Here is a 24,259-nt window from a genome sequence, read left to right as displayed (position 1 = left end):
CAAAATGTGCATGTGTGCCGTGTCCCCAACTGGCTTATTCCATGAGGAGCTGCCAGCACAGTTGGGGTGTCCTGGGAAGTCAGGATGTGCCATGATCACATCTCTGCTCTTCATCTGCCCCTTAGGTCCTGGTCCCGTGGCGGGAGGCTGCATCAGTGCAGATATACTACCGACAGCAGGAGGACTATGCCATTAAGGAGGCCCAGAAGGTGCTGGATAGGGGTGAGCAGAGTTCCTGGAAGCTGGAGAGAGGATTGTGAAGGACACAGAACTGTCTTGTGTTCCATTTGCTTCCCCTCAGTCTTTGTATTCTTCTCCTGTAGGTGTGTTTCCTGATGCTAAAGTACCTTAGGCTAGGAAGTTTAAAACATCAGAAAATTGTTCTCTCAGTGTTCTGGAGGCCCGATCTGAAATCAGGGTATTGGCAGGGCCATGATTCCTGTGAAAGCTGGAAGGGAAAGTCCTTCCTGGCCTCTTCCAGCCTCTGATAGCCCCGGTGGTCCTTGGTGTTTGTGGCTTATAGACTCATTACTCCAGCCTCAGCCTCTGTGTGCACAAGGCTCTCTCCCCTGTGTCTCTTCTTAGAAGGACACCAGTCCTACTGTATCAAGAGGTCCACTCTACTACAGGATGGGGTCAGTTAATTGTGCTGACCCCCTTGCTAAATAATACACCAACCCTGAGGTTCCAGGATAAACATAAACGTGGGAAGGGGTAACTGTTCAACCTAGTACATCATAGCATTCTGTTCCCAACCAATCCCAGCCAAACACTTTGTGTTCATTTTTTTTAATGTTTATTTTTGAGAGAAAGAGAGTGTTTGCGGGGGTGGGCAGAGAGGGAGAGAGTGAATCTCAAGGAAGCTCTGAGCTGTCAGCAAAGAGCCTGACGCAGGAGTCAAACTCACAAACCATGGGATCATAAACCGAGATCAGATGCTTAACTAACTGAGCCACTCTGGTGTCCCAGACCAAGGCTTAAAATCTAATTCTTTTTTTTTTAAGTTTATTATTTATTTTGCGAGAGGGAGGGAGAGAGGGGAAGAGGAGCAGAGAAACAGGGAGAGTGAGAGAATCCCAAGCAGGCTCCACATTGTCAGTACAGAGCCCAACACAGTGCTCAAACTCACGAAGCATGAGATCCTGACCTGAGCTGAAATCAAGAGTTGGATGCTTAACTGACTGAGCCATCCAGGTACCCAAAAATCTAATTCTTAAAGAGGGGTCAAAGGTAGGGTGGTTTCAATTGTAAAGTCCTTCCAGGGGCTGGCTGCTTCTCAGGTCAGCCCCATCACATAGGATCCTGCTTCCTTGTATATTTAGGGAGCAGTGTCCTTGGGCAGTCTGAATACCTTCTATAAAAAGCCTGGAGTAGATGGTCCAGACAGGAGCAGAGATGAGATGCAGGGAAACTGAGATCCATGTCCCTGAAGTGGGGTATCCAGCACTCTGAGGGGACAACCAGTGCTTAGAGTAAATGAAGATACAACTGGAAGTGAAAACAAATGGAAATGGTTTAAATCAGACCATAGGGAAAACAGATCAAGTTGTTAGTTTGCTCCAGGACAAAAATTGATCAACTTTGGTTGGGTTCTGACTTTGGTTGTGTTGATAAACACAGATCTTTGCTTTCCTCTGGGCAGAACCCTGGGGTCAAACATCCCACACCTGCTCCACCCCTAATGTGCTTCTCTGTGTCCTCATGCTGCCCTTCACCCCAGAAATCAGTGCTGCGTTTCCAGTTCACTCCAAAAAAGAAGCTGAGGGGCTCAGCTCATCCCTTGGCCTCTATTTGAACAGAGCTTTGGCATCAAGGGCTGCAGAGGCCTTGCCAGTGCCAGTGTGGGTCAGGCGTCCACACTCGGCCCAGGTGGTCACGGTGGGTGTTAGAGGTGACAGGCATGGGGTGCAGCCTGAAGCTGCTTCTCTGCAGGACCAAGGGGCAGGCAGCTTTCCATAGAAGGGAGTGACACCGTGTGGTGGGCCCTGCGTGGGGCCATTACAGGTGGTACAAAGGATTTGGGAGGCCACGTGACAGGACGCTGTGCTTTCAGCAAACTGCAGATGCACACAGTACCTGTGGAACCATTTTTGGGCTTAGTTAAGGCCTCGGGTCTCAGGCACACCTTGGCAGCCCAAGGATGGGGCCCAGTGCTGGGGGAGGATGAACTCAGGGCAAGGCGTCATAAAACACATTCAACAGAATGCCTAGTACAGGCGGGGTCAGATGCTGGCTGTGTGACCTCGCCAAGTATTCTTTGAGCCTCAGTTTCTCCATCTGTAAAATGGGAGTAATAGTACCTGCCTCTTGGGGTGGTCCTGTGGGTTCAGTGAGACACAATAGGCACACTTGAAGCAGTACCCAGCACATATCAATCAGCACTTGGTACTAATGCTCACCTCCAGGCGTGTGAATCATCCTTCCCTGCCCTCTCCAGCAAGTCCCAGAGGACACCCCATCTTGGCATCAGTTCCCTGGTACCAACCCTCTTCTGTTGTCTCTAAAAGAAACTTCTCTCAGGGCCTAAGAAAAGGGAAAAACCTGAAAGAAAAAAATAAAAACAAAAAACAGAAGAAAGTGCTTGCTCCCTCAAGGGAGAATCTGGTGACATAAACAAAATGCATTATGTAGCCTCTGCCTGCCTGCAGTGCCCACAGTGGCAGAGGACATGGCCCAGCAGACACTGTGCCTGGCTTGAGCTGCCTGGACCAAGCCTTAGTTTCCTCCCGGGCAAAATCGAGCATGGCACCCCACTCCCTCAGACCGAGGCAAGGGTCTTATCCACACCCCCGGCAGCATCCTGAGGATGCTCCGCAGGGGTGCTGCAGACCCATGGCTGCTGTGGACAGGCTGGTGGCTCTGGAAGGCCCTTGCAGTAAACAGCAGACCTGGTTCCGGCCTCCAGGGTGCTCACAGCCACTGAAGGTGCCAGAGCTGTCCTCAGAGTGGCCACTGTCTGCATGTGGAGGTTTTACTGAGTGCAGCTGACGCCCCAGTTCCACCCCCACACGACCTTTTCTGCTCTCTGAATTTCCACCATTGCAGAGTTGTCCGTAGAAACCCTCCAAAAGAGCAAACTCTGACTCAGATCTGCCCTAGGCTGTCTCAGGACCTGGTTTCGGCGCTGGCGGGACCGAGGCCAGAGGGCAGCCCAGCGGAGAGCCCAGCTCAAGAGGGCAGCTGGGCATCACCACCGGTGGCTGCTGCTGCAGGCCATGGCCCAGTGGAAGGTGCACCATCTGGGCTGTGTCAGGAAGCGGGTGAGGCAGGCGGCAGCTCCCCACGTGCCGCTGTACAGAGGGGGTGCTCCAGGCTGGGAGACAACCATCTGGGGAAAAGGAGGGCCTTTCTGTAGAACCCACGACCACCAGGATGGGTGCTGGGTAGTTGGGGTCCTGTAGGCACAAGATTACCGGAGCCTTTCTGAGAAGACTGAGGGAAACCAGTTTCAGGGTTGGGTCTCCACCAGGCAGAAGATAGCCCAGCAGAGAGATCTGATTCATTCTGAAACATGGGATACCAGAGCTGGGAGACCTCCAGAGTCCCGTAGACACCGTGCCTGGTACGGGAGGCCCTTGGCTTCCTCCAGAACTCCTCTTCCTGGGGATGGGAGGACAATTCACTTGGGCCCAGAGCCTTTCACCCTCTGGCTGCAACCAGGTGTTTGTGCTACAGGGCCCTGATTGCTTTTGTCTGTTCTCTTCCCAGCTCCTGCAGAGGCAGGGTGCCCAGCTCCTGGCCCAGACTCTTAGCCGGGCCTACTTCCGCCAATGGAAACAACAGGTGGGAGCCAGCAAGAAGCCCCTTCCCCTTCCCACTGCCTCCCAAGCCCATGTTTAACTTTTTTTAAATTATTATTTTCATTTCTTTTAAGTAATCTGTACACCCAATGTGGGGCTTGAACTCATGACCCTGAGATCAAGAGTTGCACGCTCTGAGGTGCCTGGGTGCCTCGGTTAAGCATCCGACTTCAGCTCAGGTCTTGATCTTGCATTTCGTGAGTTTGAGCCCCGCATCGGGCTCTATGTTGACAGCTCAGAGCCTGGGACCTGCTTCAGATTCTGTGTCTCCCTCTCTGTCTGCCCCTCTCCCACTTGCACTCTGTTTCTCTCTCAAAAAAAATATTAATAGCATTAAAAAAATTAAAAAAGAGTCTCACAGTCCACTGACTGGAGCCAGCTGGGCACCCCCACATTTAACATTTTTAATTCCACCCTCATCCTAGGGCCCCCCCCCAACCTTAATCATTTCCTAACACTGCCACTTCTTCTACCTGTGACCTGTACAAGCTCAAGTCACTTCAGGGCCCGATTTCTACAGTGTCACATTAGAAAATATTTCAGGGGTAATATCCAAAAAATTAACATGAAATGCATGTCTTTCCCAAGGACTTGATAAAACACCAGGCAGGATTGCATCATGCCCAGCAAACCTTCATGTGCGGGTGTCTGGTGAGCCCAGCACACCGCCCCAAGCTGCTCCCTTCCCTAGGAGCTTTTTGCCTTTGTTCTTCCCAAAGGATCACTCCTTGGCCCACCAGCACTGGGCCCTTCCTAATGGAAGGAGGGCAGCGAGAAAAGGGTCTCAGAGTGACCAGGACGCTGTGGTCGGGGCAGCCTCCTTAAAGGCTAAACTTCATAATCCTCTTTTTGACCCCTAGCTGGCGAACAGGAAGCGAGAGCAGCGGGGCACAGCCCGGGCCTTGTGGTTCTGGTCCTTCTCACTACAGGCAAAGGTAAGGGGGGCTCCACACCCCACTGCCCCTGCCTCTCCAGGAGAGGGCCATGCACAAAGGAGGGCACACCCTCAGGGGGAGGCTTAAGCAAGGTGAACTGGGCCTCATCTCCTTTCCCTGGAGGTGTGGGCCGCGTGGCTGGGCTTGGTACTGGAAAGGAGGAGAAAGAAGGCGCGACTGGAGCGAGCTGTTCAGGCCTACCACCAGCAGCTCCTTCAGGAAGGTGCCACACGCCTCTTACGGTTTGCGGCCAGCATGCAGGCCTTCCGGCAGCAGCTGCATGCCCAGCAGCAGGTGCAGGTGAGCCCTGGGTCCTCCACCCCTTCTCCTGGGGAACAGGCAGGACCAGGCATGACCTGACCAGAGGCCTGTTGCAGGCAGCCCACAGTCTCCACCGTGTGGTCCATCGCTGTGCCATGCTGTGGAAACAGAAGGTTCTGGGCCAGGGCAGGGAGCCTCAGCCCCTGACATCCACCATGCCCAGCAGGAGAGTGACATTTGACAGTCCCCTTTCCACCTGTGTTGCTGCTGGGGCTGGGGATGCTGCCCTGGAGGCCAAGAGGACACGAGATCCTCAGTCACGGGGAGCTCTGGGCAGCTTGGCCCTGGCTGCTGGAGACTCCCAACTTCTAGAGCTGTGAGTAGCCCAACCCTCACCTCGTCCTCCTTTCTTCCTGTCTGGGCAGAGGCTTGGACTGTACAGGAGGGAGGTCATGGCTGAGCTGCCTGGACCCCTCTCCAGCAGAATCCTGTCACATCCCTCCCATTCCCATTGGGTCCCAACTGACAGGACCGCATCCTCTGTTCCTGCAGAGCATGGGGGAGAGAACATGTAGTTTTAGGAAAAGGAATATGGGCTGTAGGGCAGCCCCGCCCTTGTGCCCCCAGACCTTCCAGTCTCCCTGCTTCTCCACGTACAGCTGAGAAATGGGCTCCCTCTCGGAAACCCTACTGCTTGTGACCTGGCCCATTCCTGCACACCGGCTCCAAGTGACCAGCACTACCTGAGCCTGGCAGAGAGATTACCTGTGGTGGGGGCGAGGGGGGGGGTTTGGGTATTGGACTGGGCCTCAGTCCTCTCTGCCTCCCTTACCCCCAGCCCTGATAGGGTCTGACCATGATGAGCCTGCTCCCACCCTGATGTGGGAGGAGCACCGGGTTGCTATAGAGGTCAAGTGAGATGATGTGGGTGAGGCATCCCCACGTCGTCAGGCTCACTTCATTGGAATTACTGGAAGTACTATATGGCCCAGGATCACTTCTGGTTCACCACTTACCTTGGGCAAGAGCCTCTCCTTCTCTGGCCCTCAGTCTCCCTGTAAGATTGGAGGGGTCAGACTGGGTGCCCCAAGCAGCCTAGAGGAACAGGCCTGTGTTTCTTCCCAGCAATGCTGCCCGCTTGGCAAGAAAGCAGCCTCGACGCCCACATTTCCTGCTGGAGCCCGCGCAGAGCCAGGGGCCCCTGGGGTGTCGTACCCTTGGGAGACCAGGGTATGTTTTATGGTCCTAGGGTGAGTGGCCCCCTTTCCCTCCTGGTCCTCAGGAGGGTACTGTGGCCTGACCACCTCCTGCCCCTCCCTCTGCGTAGGCCTGAGGCACCGTGGGAGTGTGACCCAGGTGTGACCCAGCCAGCGGGCCCTTCCCTGATGACGCCTTGCCTGCCAGAGGCCTGGACAGCACTGGTCCCAGGCAGCCCCCTGCCCCAGCCCAAGACCCTACCAAGTCACCCTGGCCCAAAGTTGCCCCCCACATTGAATATGGGCCCAGAACTGCTGCCCCCTTCCTCCTTCATGCCATGTGGGGTGGAAGCACCTGCCAGGGTAAGTCCTCCTGGTCAACTGGGGTCTCATTCTTTGGTCTGGCCTTCAGTGCTCTTTCTCATGTACTCGGTGCTGTAGCCGGAGCTGTACTCACTGCTTCCAGAGCACTGCCAGCTCAGGAGGATGCAGCGAGGCCACTCATGCATTCACCAAGTGTAGGTGTCCCTGTCCTAGGGACACAGTATGGAAAGGCTGCTAAGGCCCCCCTTGTGAAGCTTCTATCCTAGAGGTAGAGACCAAAGAGCCCCAAACATAGATGAAGACACTGCAGATCATGGAGGGTCCTGCAGGCCCTGGGGGAATGTCTGGATTTTAAGGAAAGTAGGAAATGGTGGGGGCCTGTTGGCTGCTGTGTTCCCATGGCCCAGCGGAAGGTGCTGGGAGCCAGGATCAGGTGGTGGCTGTGGGCAGAGCCCATCGTGGGAGGCAGACTAGGCAGGACCCGCTCTGATGCTCCAATGGGTTTGATAAGGGTGAGGAGGGAATCCAGGATGGCTCCTGGGTTTCTGGCTTAAGTAACTCCAGGAAAAACGAGTTCTTTTACTGAAAGAGGGAAATGGGGGTAGGGAGCCCATTTGGGGTAAAGCCTGAAGAGTTTATCTTAAACCTGTCAAATCTGAGATAAAGCAACAAGATTCTGGGTGTGGTCAGGGCTGGAGAGCAAAACTCAGTCCACATAAGGTGAAGGTAAACCCTTGGGACCTAAAGAGGTCACCTGGGAAGAAAGGGGCAGAGGCTCCTGAGGGCATGTGACATACAAGTGAAGAGTCTGGGCAGGGATGGCCAGGTGGTAGAGAAGGTCCCAGTGCTTGGTAACGGAGGAGACAGCAGCAGGGTTGGGACACCCCCAGAGTTGGTGCCCGAAGAGAGCTGGTCAGTCGTCACCAGAAAGGAACGGAAGGTGTGGGGTTTGACGAGGATAGTTGCCTTTGACCACTTTTCTCCCTGAAGCGCAGGATCCCCGCTCAGAGTGAGGTGAGGGTAAAACGGCTGCTTGGGGAGGTAAAGAGCCAGGCTCTGGGGAAGGGGCGGGACTGGCCTGCACAGGTGTGGAGTGTTCCTTGAGCTGCTTGTGGGACATCCTCCTATCAGGTCCTGAAGAAAGGGGCAGAGCCAGGGCCAGACTAGGTGAGCTGGCCAGGTCAAGTCCTGTGGCCTCACCTCCCCATACCCCTGCAGTGGGTAGCCTGGGTGCCCCTCCCCAGCCTTCCTTCTGCTCATCTGTCCTCCCTTTACAGGCATCTACACAGCCCATCACCCCTGGGCTTGTGCCCCAGGCCTCTCCATCTGCAGCCAGTGTCCCCCACCCCCACCTGCTGCTTCCTGGGGACTTCACAGGCACTGGGCCCGGGCTAGGCTCTGCAGGCACAGGTCTGTGCCTAAGGCCTGTCCACACTGTGAGCGCTCAGGCCCCTGCCCGGAATCCTTCCATCCAGCCGTGGCATAGCCGGGAGGGTGACCAAGATCAAGCTTATTCTCCTGTTACCATGGGCCATACTGACCTGGAGGCCGAGCTTGAGGGCATCCAGCAGCAACTGCAGGACTACCAGACCATGAAGCAGAACCTCTCGTAAGACCCAGAAAAACCCCAGCCGTGTCCCCAGAACTGGCTGCCAGGTTCCTTGGGGTGTTTTGCCTGTGCCCACCCCCCACACGTGGCACCTTTGTCCCTCAGTCCAGCTCAGGTCTGCCTCACCTGTGGGACAGAGGATAAAGGGGAGCAAAACTTTCAACCTAAGTCAAGTGCGAGGCCAGCGGTCCAGTGACTGTGTACGATGAAGGTGCAGAAAAGACAGGCCTGTGCACAGGGGGCTGTCCTGTCTTGTCTGTGATCCAGGTCCAGAGCCTGTCTCCCCCCACACCCAGGAAGAGGGACGGGGAGGAGTTCCACCAGGGCCCACCTGAGTTGCCTGAGCTGGTGGTGGAAGCTGACAGAGGAACAGAACCCTCCCTGCCCCAACCAGAAGTAGCAGATGTGCTGCTTCCCTAGCTGGAGGCACCGCCAAGGGCCTGGCCGGGCTGGCAGCAGATGTCTCACTCCCTCAGGTCCTGCCAGCGGCAAGCCAGAAGCCTGCGCCGGTGGCTGGAACTGAGCCAGGAGGAGCCCAGGCCTGAGGACCATGAAGCAGAGCAGCAGGTGCAGGAAGAACTGCAGGAGGTGAGACCCCAGGCAGCCCTGGGACAGCTCCCTTGGCTGTGCTTTGTCTCAGCTCAGCCTCCTGTCCCCCAGGTGGAGTTGCAGATCCAGCAGCTGGCCTCTGAGCTCCAGGCCCAACGCCAACCCATTCGTTCCTGCATCGCCCGCGTCCAGGCCCTGCGGCGGGCTCTGTGCTAGTCATTGCCCCAGGGAGGCCTCAGCCCACCTCCAGGAACAGAACGCAAAGCTGCAATGAGTTTTATTTTTTATTTCAAAATGTCGCAATTAAATGAATTACTGTTCAGAAGTCTCCCACTTTTCATACAAAAATACTGTGCTACTGATACAGTTGAAAGAGTTCAAATGGCTTCTCCTGCAGGAGAAATTCACAGCGTCCCCAGGAAACCTGAACCCTGGTCCCACTGTCGGTGGCTCCCTAAGGATTGTGTACCTGTTACCTGGGGACAGGTGTGGTAGGCACGGACCTGCCCCCTCCCAATACACCAAGGCTCCTCCTCTGCTTCCAACACAAGCCCCTGAATCAACAGCAGCAACTTACCATGTTTTATGTGGGTCTGGATATGAGTGGGGGACAAGCTCTCCCCTGGCCCCCATAGGTCACCCCTGCCTGCCTGTCCATTCACTTTGGACACCGTTCAGGGGATTCAGTAACTGGTCTTGCTTACTGGAAAGAGGACTTGCCAGCTCCGGAAGGTCACTCAATGGGACCTGCAAAGCGCCATGCCATTAGACCCCCTCAGAAGACGCTGGCAGAGTCCAGGATGATGCGTTCAGCCACAAGTGCAGAGAGACAGCTTTTCCCAAACAAGCAGGGTGGGATGAATTGGGAACAGAAAGCAGTTGTGTTAAAGGCCACATGGCCCTGCTCTGGGGGCAGCACAGCCCAGTCAGTGCAGGAAAGGCAGAAGGGGAGGCCAAAAAGCAGTGCGGAGGATACATAGCCAGTTCTGTCTTACAACAGAAATCAAGACCAACTTAACACCCAGCCAGGAGACATAGGTTCTCCAGTTTATACAGATTAAAAAAATCTCCAAAAGGGAATTTGAGATTATCTTGGCCTACATGTTCTTTCTCTTTAGAGTGGGAAGAGGGGACCACATAGGTCCAGGGTCAACAGGGGCTCTGACCTCATCTACATCTCTGGGACAGCAGAAACTAGTCACCCAGGTCCTGCCTGGTCAGACTCCACAGCCCTGAGACCCCTCCCTGACCAGCCGCGGAGGCTCCCCTCTAACAGACCCTCCTGTTTCTGTTTGGAAAAGCACCCACGGTAGCCACCACCAGGAGAGAGGCTCTAGAGGGAGCCCAGAGCCTCCCCAAACCGAATCTTCTGTCCAGCTTTCAGCTTAAAGTTGAAGTCCTTGGGGGCCTCGAAGATGAGCACGATGGTAGAGCCCAGGTTGAACTCGCCCAGGTGCTCTCCCTTGCGCATGGGGATGCCCTCCTTGTTGGCATGCGTCACGAAGCTGAAGTCATTGTAGGAACCCTTGCTGTAGCGCGGGCTATTTGTGTGCAGGTCCTGTGGGAGGCCAGAGGCACAGCATGTGGAGTCTGCTCCTGGACTCGGAACATGCCTCTGCTGCCTGTCCCCAACCCAGACTGGAAAGGGAGCTAGGGACAGTGATTTGATGGGCCAGGTCTAACCATAGTCCCCAGTATCAGCTGTGAACTGGGACCCAGAAAGACATAGAGGAATCAGACCCAACTCTCCTCCAGCATCCAGGGTGGGTGAGGCGCAGTCACAAGCTGACACCAAGAAAGGCAGCTCCCGGGGAAGGACAGGCAGTGGCCACCCTCTCACACGCTTAGCCTCCAAGCAGCACGCCTCACCCTGAGCTCAATGTTCTTCTTGGGTTCCCAGTAGAAGCAAAGTGCGGGCTGGGAGGTTAACCCCCTCCCTCTCTAACCACCTCCAGACGAGCAAGTGGCAGCACATCTGGGGTTGGGGCTGGCAGAGCAGGAGCCCAGGACCCAGCCCCTCCTCAGGGCAGCTGCTCAGCAGGGCCAGTAGATTTGGTTGCATGGAAGAGGAGGTGGGGGGACTCCAAGTGCCCCAGCCCTTGGGCCTGGCTCTGCTTACCCGGTCAAAGTAGATGCGTATAGAGCCCACATTGGTGGCCCCCACGGCCGTCAGCGAGAAGAAGCCGTGTTTCCAGTCCCCGGTGAGGACCACCCGTTCATTGTGGCAAAAGAGCTCTTTGATCCAGCGGGCCATGCCAGGGTTCACGGACATCAGGGAGCCTGTGGGGGTAGGGGCACTGTTATTCCCCACCCAGCAAGAAGACCAGCCTCCTAGAGTCCCATGTCCACCCATATCATTCCAAATGCAGAGTGGGCTAGACCCCAGGCTGCACCTTGCTGCCCACATCCAGCCAGACTAAAGCAGTCACCTCCCCACCTCAGCACTCCAAATGTGGAGCCCCGGTCCCTGGACACCAAAAAGCGGGAGGCTCTGGCCAACCTGGGAAGTGGCGCCGGTGGGAAACGGTCCAGTCAGTGGGAGAATGGAAGCAGTGGTAGTCGCCGGGGGCCAGGTAGATGACACAGTGGTAGAGCTCATTGCCTTCTCGAGTGACCAGCTGGTTCCTGAAGGAGCCGCAGGGGGTAGCTGTGGGGGGCAGACACGAGGGCTAGGCTCTCAGACAAGCACCTGAGCCTGTGTAGTCTGGACGTGGGCTCCAGGGAGGCCATGAAGCTCCACACAGTGATTCCTGGCCCTTCCCTCCCCAACCCATTCACGTCCTTCTCCCGGACACCCAGCCCAGCACTACTGCAGCAGGGCCGTGGGGGCCACCACCAGGCACCAACCCACCTGGCGGGAAGGGCAGGTCCTCTGTGGAGATGCGTGGACCCAGGAACGACTCCAGCGAGTAGGTGACCCCCTTCACCTGCTCCACTTCGCAGTTCTTCACCTGCCCAAAGTTCAGGATCTTCCCATCTGATGGGCTGATCTGAAAGGGCAGAGAAAGGCTTGCCACTAAGGGAGGCAGGGGGATTCCCCCAGCCTGAGAGGAGTACCCATGGGCCACCAGTGGAGGCTGCCGGGACTGGTTCCCAAAGACACAGGTGACAATCCCATTTCTGGAGGGAGGAGTGGAGGGCAGGATTGGGCCTCACCACGCTGTGCAGGCCACACACGGGCCGGGCCTGCGGCTTCAGCTTGCGCCGGAAGAACTCGCTGAGGTTGCGGTAGTGGTGCAGGTCCTCCACGGCGGCCTCCTTCATGTTTACCCCGAAGGTCCAGATATACAGGCTGTACACAGGCCTGCGCAGCCAGTGCGGCAGCTCCACCTGGTTGAGGCGGCCCCAGGCCCGCGACAGCAGGCGCGTCGGCACCGACTTGTACAGGGCCACCTGCAGGCCACAGACAGTCAGATGAGTGGGCCGCCCTGCGTGCCCCCTGCCACCCCCCAGTCAGCCACCACCTCTGGCCACCTGGGCACCCGCGATGGCTTTGTGATGTGGTTGTTTCCTACTAGGAACCAGACTGAGCTTCCCAAATACTCTCACAGACCAAATACTGGCCGAGACTGTGACACAGTGACCTAAACTCAGTATTTCAGTCATTTTATACACAGGTCTAACAGCAACTACCCTGGTCCCCAGGAGAGACTGGCCAGCACAGTCTCACTTCTTAAGGAAAGGAGGGGCATAAATGGCTCTGATACCTGCACAGAGACGCTGTGGCAGAAAGGGGCAGGACCCTGGGTGCAGGGGAAAGTTTACAGCCCAAAGCACACATTCTGGTCCAAACAGAAAGCGGAGGGAATATGGCCCACACATGGTCGGGGACTTTCATATGAGGATGCGCTGTATCACTGTCACCCCCACCCCAGCCAGCAAGCACCCCCAGACACAGCTGCGCCCTACCCAGCCTGCCTGAGCTCCGAGGCACTCTACTGTGAGGGACTGGTCCACAAAGCTGTCTGCACCTGGGGCTGCTGCCCCGAGGCACAGGGGAATCGGCCCCAGCTGTCTCCGTTGGCACCGCGGGCCAAACTCCCAGGGCCAGGCGACCTGGAGGGGGAGCGCCTCTTAAACCCCAGGTGCCGCTGCCACAGTGGGACCTGCCTCTAATTGGCAGCTGCTGCCTGTCAGCCCGACCTAGACACCAAGTCCCCACGGTGTAAGTATAATTTCATTCCAACTTTAAACACCTCTACAGTGCACTGAGCTAATGGCTCCCCAAACTCCTCACAGCTGACGTGCCCATCTCAGCATAGGGTGCCCTACTTGGGGTCAGCCTGCCCAGAGAGCCCAGGGCAAGGGAGCTGGCCCTCTAGGGAATGGTGGCCAGGTCACTCCCTCATCCAGCTCTGCCTGGGGCTCCCACATCCTCAAAGGCATCCACACCCGAAGGGGCCCAGACAGGCACCAGCCTTCCCGAATCACCCTCTGGCATCCTGGAATTGATTCACATTCTTCTCAAAATCACCTCTGAGCTCTCTTCTACCTGAACCCAGGGAATCAGACACCATTTTCTGAATGCCCAGTGTGGGTTCCTCTCAGAAACAGGGCCCCTAAGTGGCACAAATGCAGGCAAGGAAAACAGGCGGTGCACAGCAAGCCCTCAGGGCCACCAACCAGCCTGGCCTTCCCAACCAACTCGCCTGTCAAGATGACAAACCAGGGGGCTCAGCACCCACACTATCACCTCTAATCTGACAACTGTTTCCTTCTCTGTTTCCGTGTCCTGGGTCCCAACCTCAGGCCTGCGCCCAGGGCGGCCGGGCCAGCAGTCTGTGCACACTTACCCTGCTCACGGGCCTCCATCCCACCCGGCTGAGCGGTCTGAGGGCACCGAAGGGCAGGAGGTAGTAGAGGACCGTCAGGGGCCAGGAGCGCAGTTTCAGGGCAGGTCTGGACATACAGCTCAACTGTCCCAGCCTCCGCCTCAGTGCCAGCTGGGGGAAGTGCAACCTGCAGAGCAGATGTCCGCGCACAGCCAGGTCAGCAGTCAGGGTCTGGGAGGCCCCACCCCACCCTCAGCAAGCTTGCCTCTCTCTATGGAGTCCAGCAGCACTGCCATGGCCCCTCAACACAAGCCCATTCTGAGTTGGGGGCTCAGCTGCCTCTGGTCGGCAGACTCACATCCCAGTCTCACCCACCTGCCTACCAGCTTAGGAGGACTAGGAATCAGGGGCAGCATGGGGAAGACGGGGTGCACAGCCTGCCTCACAGCCCCCAACTCCTGGGACCAGCTCTGCCCACAGAGGCGCCAGGAAGACAGTCTGATCTGGAGCCCCAACAGTGCAGAAGCACAGAGCAGTGGGGAGCTACGGCTACCATCACACTGCAGGATCTGGGAAAATCTCTTCAAGGCTCTGGGCTTCTTGTTTCCTCATCAGATAAATTAAGGGATTGAGCCTGGCAAGACCCCAAAAGAAAACACCCATGAACGTGTACCTGCACACATGCACACCCCTAACAGCTACAGCTCCATCCACCTGCCTGGTCTTTCTACAACACATCAGGTTCTCCAAAACAGACTCAGAGGTTGGTGGGGGGAACCTCCCCAGAAACCCTGAGACCACCTCCCAGGTCTGCCGGGGTCACACACCTCAGCCAAACCCCTCCTTTCAACAAAGCCCAAATTCAGTGCGTTCAGCACAGGCTCAGCCTTGTGGGGATCTGAGGCTGGGTGGGCATTTTCACCAGAACCCTGGCCTCCTGAGACACAACAGGGACACCCAAGTCCCCTGGTCTCATGCCTAAGCACTAGAAAATGTTCCTGAAGCCCCAGTGCAGCCATCAGAAGACCACCTTCCCACCCGCTCTGAGAATGTCCCCAGGCCTAAGTTTCCTCATTTGCAAAAAGACTGCATTCAACTGGATAATCTAAGGCTCCCATCCACTCTCAGAGAAGCCATGTCCTCTGCCCCCAGTTGCTGAACAAACCAAGGAACAAAGAGGCATCTCAGCTGATACCAAAAAGAAAAAAATGGAGAGCCAAGCTGATGGCCGGGCACCTGCTATTCAATGATGGCAATGGAAGATGCTTCTTTCCACAGCTCACCAGACTCCCTGCGTTCATTCTCTCCCAACCCACCCCACCCCACTGTGTTTTCAAAAGGTTCAGGAAGGTAGTAGGGGCCAAACAAAGCTGAACAAACTCCTGCTGTCCCCAGGGCTTCCCCCACCCGCCCTGATCATTGCAGAAGCCCAGGGACCAATCCTAGAAGAGTGGCACCTCTCCAGAGCAGGGTGGGGAGCGCCTGGGGGTGGGGGCCTGGGAGCAGCAATTGGGGAGCAGCAGACACTAGGCCACCAGCCCGCTCCGCCTCCCCAGGTACCTGAAGCGGGCTCTCCGACTCAGGCCCCCCGGGCCGGGCCCCTCCAGCCTCGGGGGCTGATCCCCCTGCCCCCTGCCGCCACCTCCACCTCGGGGCCGCTGGACGTGAACTCTGACCTTCCGGAGGTCGTGGCGGGGCACAGTGAGGTTAGGACGCGGCCGGCAGCATCTCACCATTTCGCTGCTCGGAGCTCCGGTCCTCGCCGAGCCTCTGACTGACACATGGTGGGCGGCGCCAGGCACACTCGCCTTTGTTTCTCCTCCTTCCTCCCTTCCCCCCAGCCAGGAGCTCCTGTGCTGTCACCACTCCTTGGGCTGGCCGCCTCGTGGCTGGTGGGCCGCTTCCCAGCTCAGATGGGTCCTGTGGCTCACTGGGCGCAGCTTAGAGGTTGGGGCTATCGTGAAGACAGGCACTGGTCACACCTGCTTGGGAAGCAGTGAGGGCCTGAGGCCTCGGACACAAGCCCCTGCCCTCCACCCACTCTGCCCCCAGGCTGGGCCACCTGCCCCCTCCAGCGCAGCGAGCTAATGCCAGAGAAGGGACCAGGCGCCTGTGGGCACAAGCAGCACAAGCTTGGAATCTGAGCCCTGTGCTCCAGGCGGGCACCCAGCGTCGGCCTGTCTGCAGCTCGGGCGGCCCCTCCCTCACCAGGACCTGACCCATTTTCCATTCAGGTGACAAAATAGCATCTGAGGAATGAGGGAGCGGGAAGACAAGAGAGACACGGTGGGTGGGGGTCAGACGCTGGAAACCTGACCTGCTCCAGCTCTCTCACCAGCCCCCCACAGCCAGGCGTCAGAGCCTCCCATCCCGGCACAGACCCCCCCCCCCCCCAAGGCCTCCTCAGCAGATTAGCACACTCATGACGTGATCTGAGGGAAAACCAACCAGGACTGAAGCCCAAACCAGCCCCTCACTCCGATCTTTGCTGTGGACAGCACTCTGGCCCTGCCTGGTGATCTGGGAGGACACGCCCACAGGCCCTCACAGATAATAGGAAAGGAGAGCAAACATTCCACAGTCATTGCTGTCTGAGCCCAGGGATAGTCAAGGACCCAACCAGCCTGGCCTCCAATCCCAACTGCAGGCTACAGAGGACAGGCACTTGCCACCATCTTTAGACGCAGAGATGCAGGCCCTGGGAGAAGCTCCCAAGGCAGAAAGCTGACCCAGCAGAGGTCAGCTGGTGGCTGGTGGGCCGCTTCCCAGCTCAGTTGGGTCCTGTGGCTCACTGGGCACAGCTGAGAGGTTGGGGCTATCATGAAGACAGGCACTGGTCACACCTGCTTGGGAAGCAGTGGGGGCCTGAGGCCTCGGACACAGGCCCCTGCCCTCCACCCACTCTGTCCCCAAGCTGGGCCACCTGCCTGCTCCAGCGCAGTCCCAGGCCAAATGCCGACCCCCGCACAGCCAACTGACTCACAACAGAACAAGAGGCCCCACTCAGACCCGGCTCCACCCACACAAGGGTGAATGTCTGATGCCCTGGCAAAGGCACCTCAGCCAGAGGTGAAAATGCCAGTCCCTGGCGAGTCAAATCCCTGGGAATGTAGTGTGCAGTGGGAGCCAGCACAGGTTGAGTAACATCCAAAAGTAAGCATGGATTTCCAGCCCTGACCAAGGAAGTGGCAAGGCCTGGCCACCCCGGACCCAGACCCCTCCAGCAGAGATCATCCCCAGGCCACTCACCTGAGTGGCAGGACAGCTCACTATGGGTGGGCACCTGGCCTCAGCCAGAAGCGGATACGCACAGGAGCCTCCTCTGACCTAAGGGCCAGGCCCCGGGAACCATGGACACCACTGTGTCTATCCCTCACCCATACTGAGCCTCCTAACTTTCCCATCTGTGACAGGTCACTTCAACTATATCACCCATGTACTGAGCACACACCCCACCCCTCCATGGCCCACCAGGCAATGGGGCCCCACAATGGCCTCCTGTCAGCTCCCCAGGCCCAAAGGGGTGACAGGCAGTCAGGACCAGGCACAGTGCTTGAAGTGCTTGACTTCTAGGACAAGGCTCTTTCCCCCACTCGAGAAAGCTCAGACTGAGTGCACACCTGGGATTTCCGGTGAGGCCAGTGAGGCCTTGTGGAAGAGGATGGGGACCCCAGTCTCAACCTGCCTATTTCCCCCACTATGCTACCAGATGGGGCAGTGACCACTGCAGCATGCTGCCAGAAAGGCACATGCTGGAGCCCACAGACAAACCTAGCTAGACCCAAAACCTCAGGTCCTCAAAAACAGATTCCTGTGTATGCCTCTGCCATTTCATTTACCCCAGGGCCCCCAGTGTAGGGACTTGGCCAGGCCTCACGGCCCACCACAGTAAACTGGGCCTTCACCCTTCCTCCTGCAGTGCAGGGTGCTCAAGGGGGCCCAGTTCAAGTTGCTGCTATCCTAGACTCTAAGAAACTGCCCCCACAGGGCCAGGAGGATGTCCTGAGCCCTCAGTCCTACCTCCACCACCACTCTACCCCCTCTTCCGAAATGGGTCAGGGACCAGACTGTCAAGTTTCTTCCAAATCACAATGCATGGGCCCCAAAAGGTCCCCAGGGAGCACACATGAATTCACCTGTCCCCAGGTAACAGGCTTGGCACCCTCTGTCTAGCTCAAAGCTGCAGGATGGAGGAAAGGGGCTCCCCTAAGGCTCATTCCTTCCTGCTTCCCAAAGGCAGAGCCACTTCCTAGGCCAACAGTGCTCCTGGCCTCCCCATTATGGTGCCCCACTTGCCCTCCATTCCTGCAATGACCCTTGGAGCCCAAGCCAAAATTTTCTTACTCTCTGGCTCCTTGGAGCCAGGCCCAGATGAGGAACCCAAAAGCAGGACTCCCTGAAGCAAGGGAAGTACAGTTACATTCCCTCTCTCCTCCATCTCAAGGACACTCTGTGGAGAGGAGTTGTGAGCTGTGACCAGTAGGAGTTTAAAGTTATCACAAGGCCTAAGGACCAGCCATACTGAACGGGGGAACTCAGAAGCTAGGCTTTGGTGGGGGAGGGGGACAATCCAGTTACTGCAATCCTGGCTGCCCTACCCTGAGAGCTGGGAGAGGCCTTGCAAGTCACAGGTGCTCTGTGGCTATCAGTTTGGCTATCTGGAAATGGGAAGGGTCACTCCTCCTGCTCACCCCCTCGAGGCTCAGATCATAGTAGCAACACTGGCCCAGAACTCTGCTCTGCTCAGAAACACCATGCCTCACTTTCACCCAAGACCTGGTGAAAGTCTCATCCCCTAGACCTGACTCCCAACACCCCACCTCCGTTTCCAAACCCAAACTCTGGGAGCACCGAGGTATGCTCCCACTGGCAAGAGAGCAGGGACAGGGTGGAGTCAGTAGTTCTGAAAGAGCCCAAATCACACGGACACTTGCTGCCCCTATGAGAAGATTTGACGGCCCAACAGGACCAGGTAGGGGGTCACCTTTGTCTGGACGTGCTATTCTGGGTATTCACACCCGACCAGTGCTGCCATGTCCCCTCACAACCTGTAATGAAGGCAACAATAACCCCCTCAGTGGAATGGAACGTTCCAACTGAAGTCAGATGGACAAACCCAGGCCAGTTACCAGTTACTACAGGTGTGGGGGCAGGGGGCCATGCTCCTGACTGGTTCCCTTGGACTTTGATGGATTCAGGTTGGAGTCTGGACAAGGTCAGGAAGGCAGGGACGGAGTCAGACTGTCTGTCCCCCGCCCCCCAATAAGCTCTCCCTGAGCACCAAGGGCCTTGCAGCCAGGCACACAACCTGCCAGAAACAACCTAAGAAATTTGTTCTTGCTCCCTGAGCAGAACTCTCACTGGGTGCCAGGGTCACTCCCCCTGAAGCCGCAGCAGAAAGCCTCAGTGTCCCCGTTTCCCCCAATTCTGTGTCCATCTGCTTGACTTTCTGGGCCCGCTTCCACCTTGGAAGGTAGGGCCACTACCCGACACCCCCAGCCCCCCACCCAGCTCACCTGAAGCATGACACAAACAGCTGTGTCCAGGTGGGACCACCAACCCTTCCTCCCTGTGTTCCAGGACTAGAAGCAGACAAAACTTCAAAAACAGAGAACAGGGAAAATGGATTCTCCCCAGGTGAAACGGGTGAGCCATCTTGGGGAAGCCTTGGGCAAGAGAAGAGGAAGGAAAGAGAAGGACCCAGAGATACTTCTTTCAAGCCAGCAGCCAGGGAAGGGTGGTTGGAGGTGGGGACAGTCCTCCCTGCAGCACGGGACTTCTAAGAAATTTAAGAAACCCAGAAAGGAAAGGAACCTTCCTTTGGGGATAGGGCTCTGTGAAGGGCAGCTTGTCACCCCCTTCTCTGCCCCTCAGGTGAGACCCTGGGGACACCTACAGGTCCCACTGAGAACAGGGCAGCTTTCTTCCCTAACTGGTGCCAGTCACTGAGGAAATCTTTCGGAGCAAGAGGGAACTTGGAGCCCCAGCATTTTCCCTTTCCCGGCCGGCTGAGGGCCAGGAGATGCTGCCCGGCCTGGCGGAAGTGAGCTCATCCAGGACGGCCCGTGACCCACCATGTGGGCAGGAGAAGCCCGTGAAGGGATGAAGACTGTGGGGTGGGCTCTCCAGCCCAGGGCCCCGCAGCTCCAAGGGGCGACCGGCACCCAGGGCGGCCCCGCTACGGGCTCCGCTCACTCACCAGCAGGTAGTCCGGTCTCGCTGGGTGTCAGGCGCTGACGCCCAAGGAGGCGCCACTCGGAGAGGAAGCCCCGGCAGGCAGGCGGGGGCTCGGCTCTGGCCACTCGGACCACCCAGGGCGGGGATGGAGGGCGGACACCAGAAGCAGTCACGCTCCGCCCTCGGGCCAGACCCAGCCACCGGGCCCAGGGCCCCTTTAAGAGGAGGGGCTGCGGCCAGGGAACCAGCCCCGCCCGGTCACGGGATTTCCCGGCGACACCTCCGGGGCCTGGGGGCCATTCTTCCTCCTCACTCCAAACTGGGCAGTCCCAGGCTTCAACGTGTGGCTGACCTCACCCAGGGCCAGCTTCCTGGGACTGAACAGAAAGCCACCTCCAGCTACCTTTTATAGCCCTCGAAAAGGCATCTAAGTCCTTGGCTCTTTCCCACACCCCACCTGGAAGGCGCAGGATGCCCCCACCTCCACACACCCTCCCCCCCCTCCAGGCAGACACTCCTACCATACAAATCCCCTGCCACACAAAATCTGGGATAGACCCCCAAAGAGACCAGACTCAGTAAAAGCAAAGTTCCCCTCTGGCCCCAGGCTGTGAAGTGATTCATGCAGTGTCCTTCTACCCCAGTAGATGGCAGGGCCCAGCGGTGGGCGGGGGAGGTCAGCACCTTACACCCCATGCCTGCAAGCACTCGCTCCACATAGGATGAAGAGACATTTTCTAGGTGAGTTGGAGTGAACGGGGAACACCAAAAAAACCCAAAAAACAAACAAACGGTGAAATTCAGCGGTCAGACTGCCTCAGAAGGCTGTCTTCATGCTCTAGGCCACTCAACAAGGGTACAACCCTAGAGCCTTCTGATCACTGAAAATTTAATTTTTTTTTAATATCTATTTATTTTTGAGAGCGAGCAGGCGTGAGTCGGGGAGGGTCAGAGAGAGAGGGACAGAGGATCCAAAGGCAGCAAGCCTGATGTGGGGCTCAAACTCACAAACTGTGAGATAGTACCCGAGCTGAAATCACTCAACCAAATAAGCCACCCAGGTGCCCTGAGAATTTGATTTCTAAAGCAACATTTGGAACAGGAAGAAAGAGCCTTTAGGCTTGCAAAGAGATGGGCAGCTGAGCCCAGGCAGCCTGGAGCAGGACATGGTGGCATACAAAGCCCCAAACACCTGTTCTCATCTGGATCCACTCTGCAAGTGCTCTGTGACAAGCTACAGACCTGGGATGCCACAGCGGGGATAGGGGCAGAAGACGGGCAGGGTCCCTCCTCGTGGACTTCCATAATGCTGGACACTTCTAATGCACAGCAGGAATAGGGCAGCAGGGGTGTACTATGTAGAGTTCCAGCCCTCTAGGGCTCAGGTTCCAGCACAGGGGCTGCACCTTGCAGTCTCCCAGCCTAGGCCCACAGCATTCTCTGAGCCTCAGTGAGACTTAAGACCCCTTCTCACCCCAGAGCTCTAAGCAAACACACCGTGAAATGGGATAAAAAGTAGTGAAAGCACAGGAAGATAACAGAATCCTGGCAACACTAAATTCCAGAACCAGAAAGATCCTGGAGGACCATTCTGACTTCCCCAAAGCCTCCAGTACTTCCAGACCAGGCCTTGTCCAAGTTACACTTAGGGGAGGAAAACAAAAGCCCAGGTTCTCATTTGCTGAGCAGCCTCTGAAACACCAATGCTCTCCCAGTAAAATGAACAACAGGGACACTCCAGGTCTACCAGGGTTCCTTTGTAATCATTTTAAGCCTCTCAGGAAGACTGGTGTTTAGAAAACTCATCAACCAGCCCACAGGTCTGTCCTGAGATTAGCCTTCTAACCTGACTTCCACCACGTATGTTTCAGTAAGGAAATGCCTTCTAGATTCCAGATAATGGTTAACAAATGATTTCTGGGAAAAACAAAAGTTTATGTTCCCACCCTGAACGAGGTCCCTTCCAGCCACACTGGGTCCTCCTACCTTGTTGGTACTCCCCTGGGTGGGAGTGCCACCTAGCGCCACCGCAAGGCTCTGCAGGCCCCAGGCCTCTTGGCCTCCAGCACCCGTGGACAGGTGTCCCACGTCACTCATGCCACTGTAGTTCCCTGCCTAGTGAATTTCATGCACTACTGTACAAGGGGATGAAGGTAGCAGTAGGGCAGGGGAGGCAGGTGCTTTCTGCTAATTCTCATTCCCTGGGGGCTGGCAGAAGCCTCCTGAGGAAGACCAGTGATGGCTGGTGTCTCAGGGCTGGTGGCTGGTGCAAGAAGCCACGGGCACGTTAGCAGCCTCACAAACGTGCCCTCAGGCTATTTCTTCATCTGAAACCTTCTCCCAGCCCTACCCCCTTGCATTTGCCAGCGTTTCTCAGCAATCCCACCAGCAGCTCCTGGAGGAGGGGGCACGGAGCAGGGGTGGTCTGCAGCACAATAAAGGAAACTGTGATTTGTGGCAGAACAGCCTGGCAGAAAGCTCCACACAGGGCCCTAAAGGTTTCTGAGTCAGCCACCCTGGACTCCTTCCAGACCCAGAGCTCAGCTTTATCTTGTTCCTCATCTTCTTCAGGCAGTCCTCAGCTCTTCCACACACCACTCAGAGTTGTCCCTGGGCTGGGGCAAGCGGGAAGAGGCAAAGCAAAGCCTGAGTGACCTGGGGGTGTGGCCGCCACAGTTCCTCCCAGATAGGGGCCCTGAGGCCCCTGAGATGCCCTCTTGACCTTGAATGAGCCCAAGATTCTCTGAGGACAGAGCTGGGCAGTTAGTAAACGACACCTGAGCAGAGAAGTGGGATCTACTCCCCTGCCAACTTGACTGCTCACTTTAACATCCACCTTTCCTAACACCTATTAGGTAGGAAGTAAAACAGTACAGGCATACCTCAAAGATATTGCTGGTTTGGTTCCAGCATACTGCAATAAAGCAAATATTGCAATAAAGCAAGTCAAATGAAGTATGCCTGGGGGGTTCAATCAGTTAAGCATCCAACTCTTGATTTCAGCTCAAGTCATTATCTCACGGTCCTTGAACTTGAGCCCCACATAGTGCTCTGCACAAATAATAGGGAGCCTGCTTGGGGTTCTCTCTCTCCCCCACCCCCCTGTGTCCCTACCCGTGCATTCTCTCTCTCTCTAAAGAAATAAACTTTTAAAAAATGCAAGTCAAATGAATTTTTTTGATTTCCCAGTGCCCTTTCCCCACTCATGCTCTCTCAAAATAAAACTTTTTTAAAAAACCTTTTTAAAAAAAGCAATGTATGTAATTAAAACACACTTTATTGCTAAAAAATGTTAACCGTCATCTGAGCTTTCAGCAAGTCGTAGTCACTAATCACAGATCACCATAACAAACAGAATAATGAAAACGTTGAAATACTGCGAGAATTACCAAAATATGACACAGAGACACAAAGTGAGTAAACACTGTTAGAAAAATGGTGCTGACAGACTCACTAGATGCAGGGTTGTCACCAACCTTCAATTTGTAAAAAATAAAATAAAATAAAAAACAAAAAAATGCAATTACCTTCAAAGCACAATAAAGCAAAAGCACAATAAAATGAAGTGTGCCTGTATTTACTGAATTTCTACACCCTGCCAGCATAGAGCGAGGTATTTACACATACATCATTCTCATTTAACAACCTTATGAGGGAGTTTATAGTAGCCTGTTTACAGATAAGAAGAAGAAAGCTATAGTAATTATATAAAGTTGTAAAAAAAGTGCAGAACATGTTCAATACTATCCAGCGTCATAGGCACCACAGCACAGAGGGGTATGCTGAATGCAGGCAAATGGAGCTCCAGGCGGGTGGGCAGGAAAAAGGACATAGGGTGATATGTGGGCACAGGCTGATCTGTCCTCCCTCATTCCTTTTAATGAATTGGAATGTTGCACCATACATTTTTTAAGTTCTAAACTGAGGCTGGAAATAAAGCGTTGCTAATGCAGGGAGTGAACATGGATGTGGGCCCAGCTGCTCTTGACTGAGGCCTATTGTCTATGCCACTGGTCCCTGAACACCTCACACCTTGCCACAGGACCCCATGGCTAGGCCAAAAACAAACAACAAAACCAAGATGTTATACTCAGATGCATACTAAAGCTTTTAGAGGTGAAGTTTTGTAATGACTGCAACATACTTTCAAATGATTCAGAGAATAAAAGATATATATACACACGAAGATAAAGCAGGTATGATAAAACATTAACTGTTCAATCAAGAGGTGTGTAACTCTATTCTCTTGACTTTTCTACTCTATTCACAATTTAAGAGTTGGAAGTTTGCTTTAAACCACAGAAAATTCCCTAAATTCTATTACTGGGTGGGGGGAAAAACCCAAGACCAGATTCCACATACAGAACATCTCCTGCTGATAGGTGAGGCAGAACAAGTCAGGTCTGTTCTCAGCACCCGCTGCTGCTGCTTCACATGGAGGGACTCAGGGCTGAACTTTTTATATGCTGTCCACTCAGCCAGGTATGTTCAGCACCCGAAGTGCCTGGCTCCAGGCTGGGTGCCTCCAGGCTAGGTGCAGGTGTTCAAGTGAGAGCCCTTTGCACCTGATAAGAAAGGCCAGCTGCCAATCCCCACTTGCTCTGCAGTCATAGGCCCACCTCTGTCTGTGGATCAC

General features: G+C 55.8%; 2 protein-coding genes across 10 annotated transcripts in view; one reads left to right on the top strand and one right to left on the bottom strand.

Moving 5' to 3' along the window:
- Positions 1 to 8,999, top strand: part of SFI1 (SFI1 centrin binding protein) — a 105,337-nt gene extending 96,338 nt beyond the window's left edge. The window contains 11 exon segments of the mRNA XM_019426763.2: positions 126 to 222; positions 3,100 to 3,260; positions 3,709 to 3,783; positions 4,661 to 4,735; positions 4,859 to 5,035; positions 5,113 to 5,372; positions 6,122 to 6,226; positions 6,324 to 6,555; positions 7,794 to 8,125; positions 8,602 to 8,713; positions 8,786 to 8,999. Coding sequence (XP_019282308.2) covers positions 126 to 222; positions 3,100 to 3,260; positions 3,709 to 3,783; positions 4,661 to 4,735; positions 4,859 to 5,035; positions 5,113 to 5,372; positions 6,122 to 6,226; positions 6,324 to 6,555; positions 7,794 to 8,125; positions 8,602 to 8,713; positions 8,786 to 8,890 — 1,731 coding nt within the window. The 3' untranslated portion in view covers positions 8,891 to 8,999.
- The window catches only part of PISD (phosphatidylserine decarboxylase), a 36,794-nt gene continuing 21,480 nt past the window's right edge, over positions 8,946 to 24,259 (bottom strand). For 2 of the 9 annotated variants that reach the window (XM_019426771.2, XM_019426773.2), the window contains 6 exons: positions 13,468 to 13,633; positions 11,831 to 12,067; positions 11,526 to 11,664; positions 11,175 to 11,321; positions 10,794 to 10,954; positions 8,946 to 10,232 (listed from right to left, as the gene is read on the bottom strand). In XM_019426771.2, coding sequence (XP_019282316.1) covers positions 10,008 to 10,232; positions 10,794 to 10,954; positions 11,175 to 11,321; positions 11,526 to 11,664; positions 11,831 to 12,067; positions 13,468 to 13,633 — 1,075 coding nt within the window. In that variant the 3' untranslated portion in view covers positions 8,946 to 10,007. Of the gene's footprint in view, positions 10,233 to 10,793; positions 10,955 to 11,174; positions 11,322 to 11,525; positions 11,665 to 11,830; positions 12,068 to 13,467; positions 13,634 to 15,179; positions 16,290 to 18,962; positions 18,988 to 19,645; positions 20,008 to 24,259 lie in introns of those variants that run through there. The other 7 variants (XM_053902159.1, XM_019426774.2, XM_019426778.2 and 4 more) reach the window with 7 other exon arrangements.

The sequence above is a fragment of the Panthera pardus genome, unplaced genomic scaffold (assembly GCF_024362965.1).
Source record: "Panthera pardus isolate Hobbes unplaced genomic scaffold, ASM2436296v1 HiC_scaffold_15, whole genome shotgun sequence".
NCBI lineage: Eukaryota > Metazoa > Chordata > Mammalia > Carnivora > Felidae > Panthera > Panthera pardus.
The sequence above is the reverse complement of the archived record's forward strand: the minus strand, read 5'-3'. Positions and strand labels throughout refer to the sequence as shown.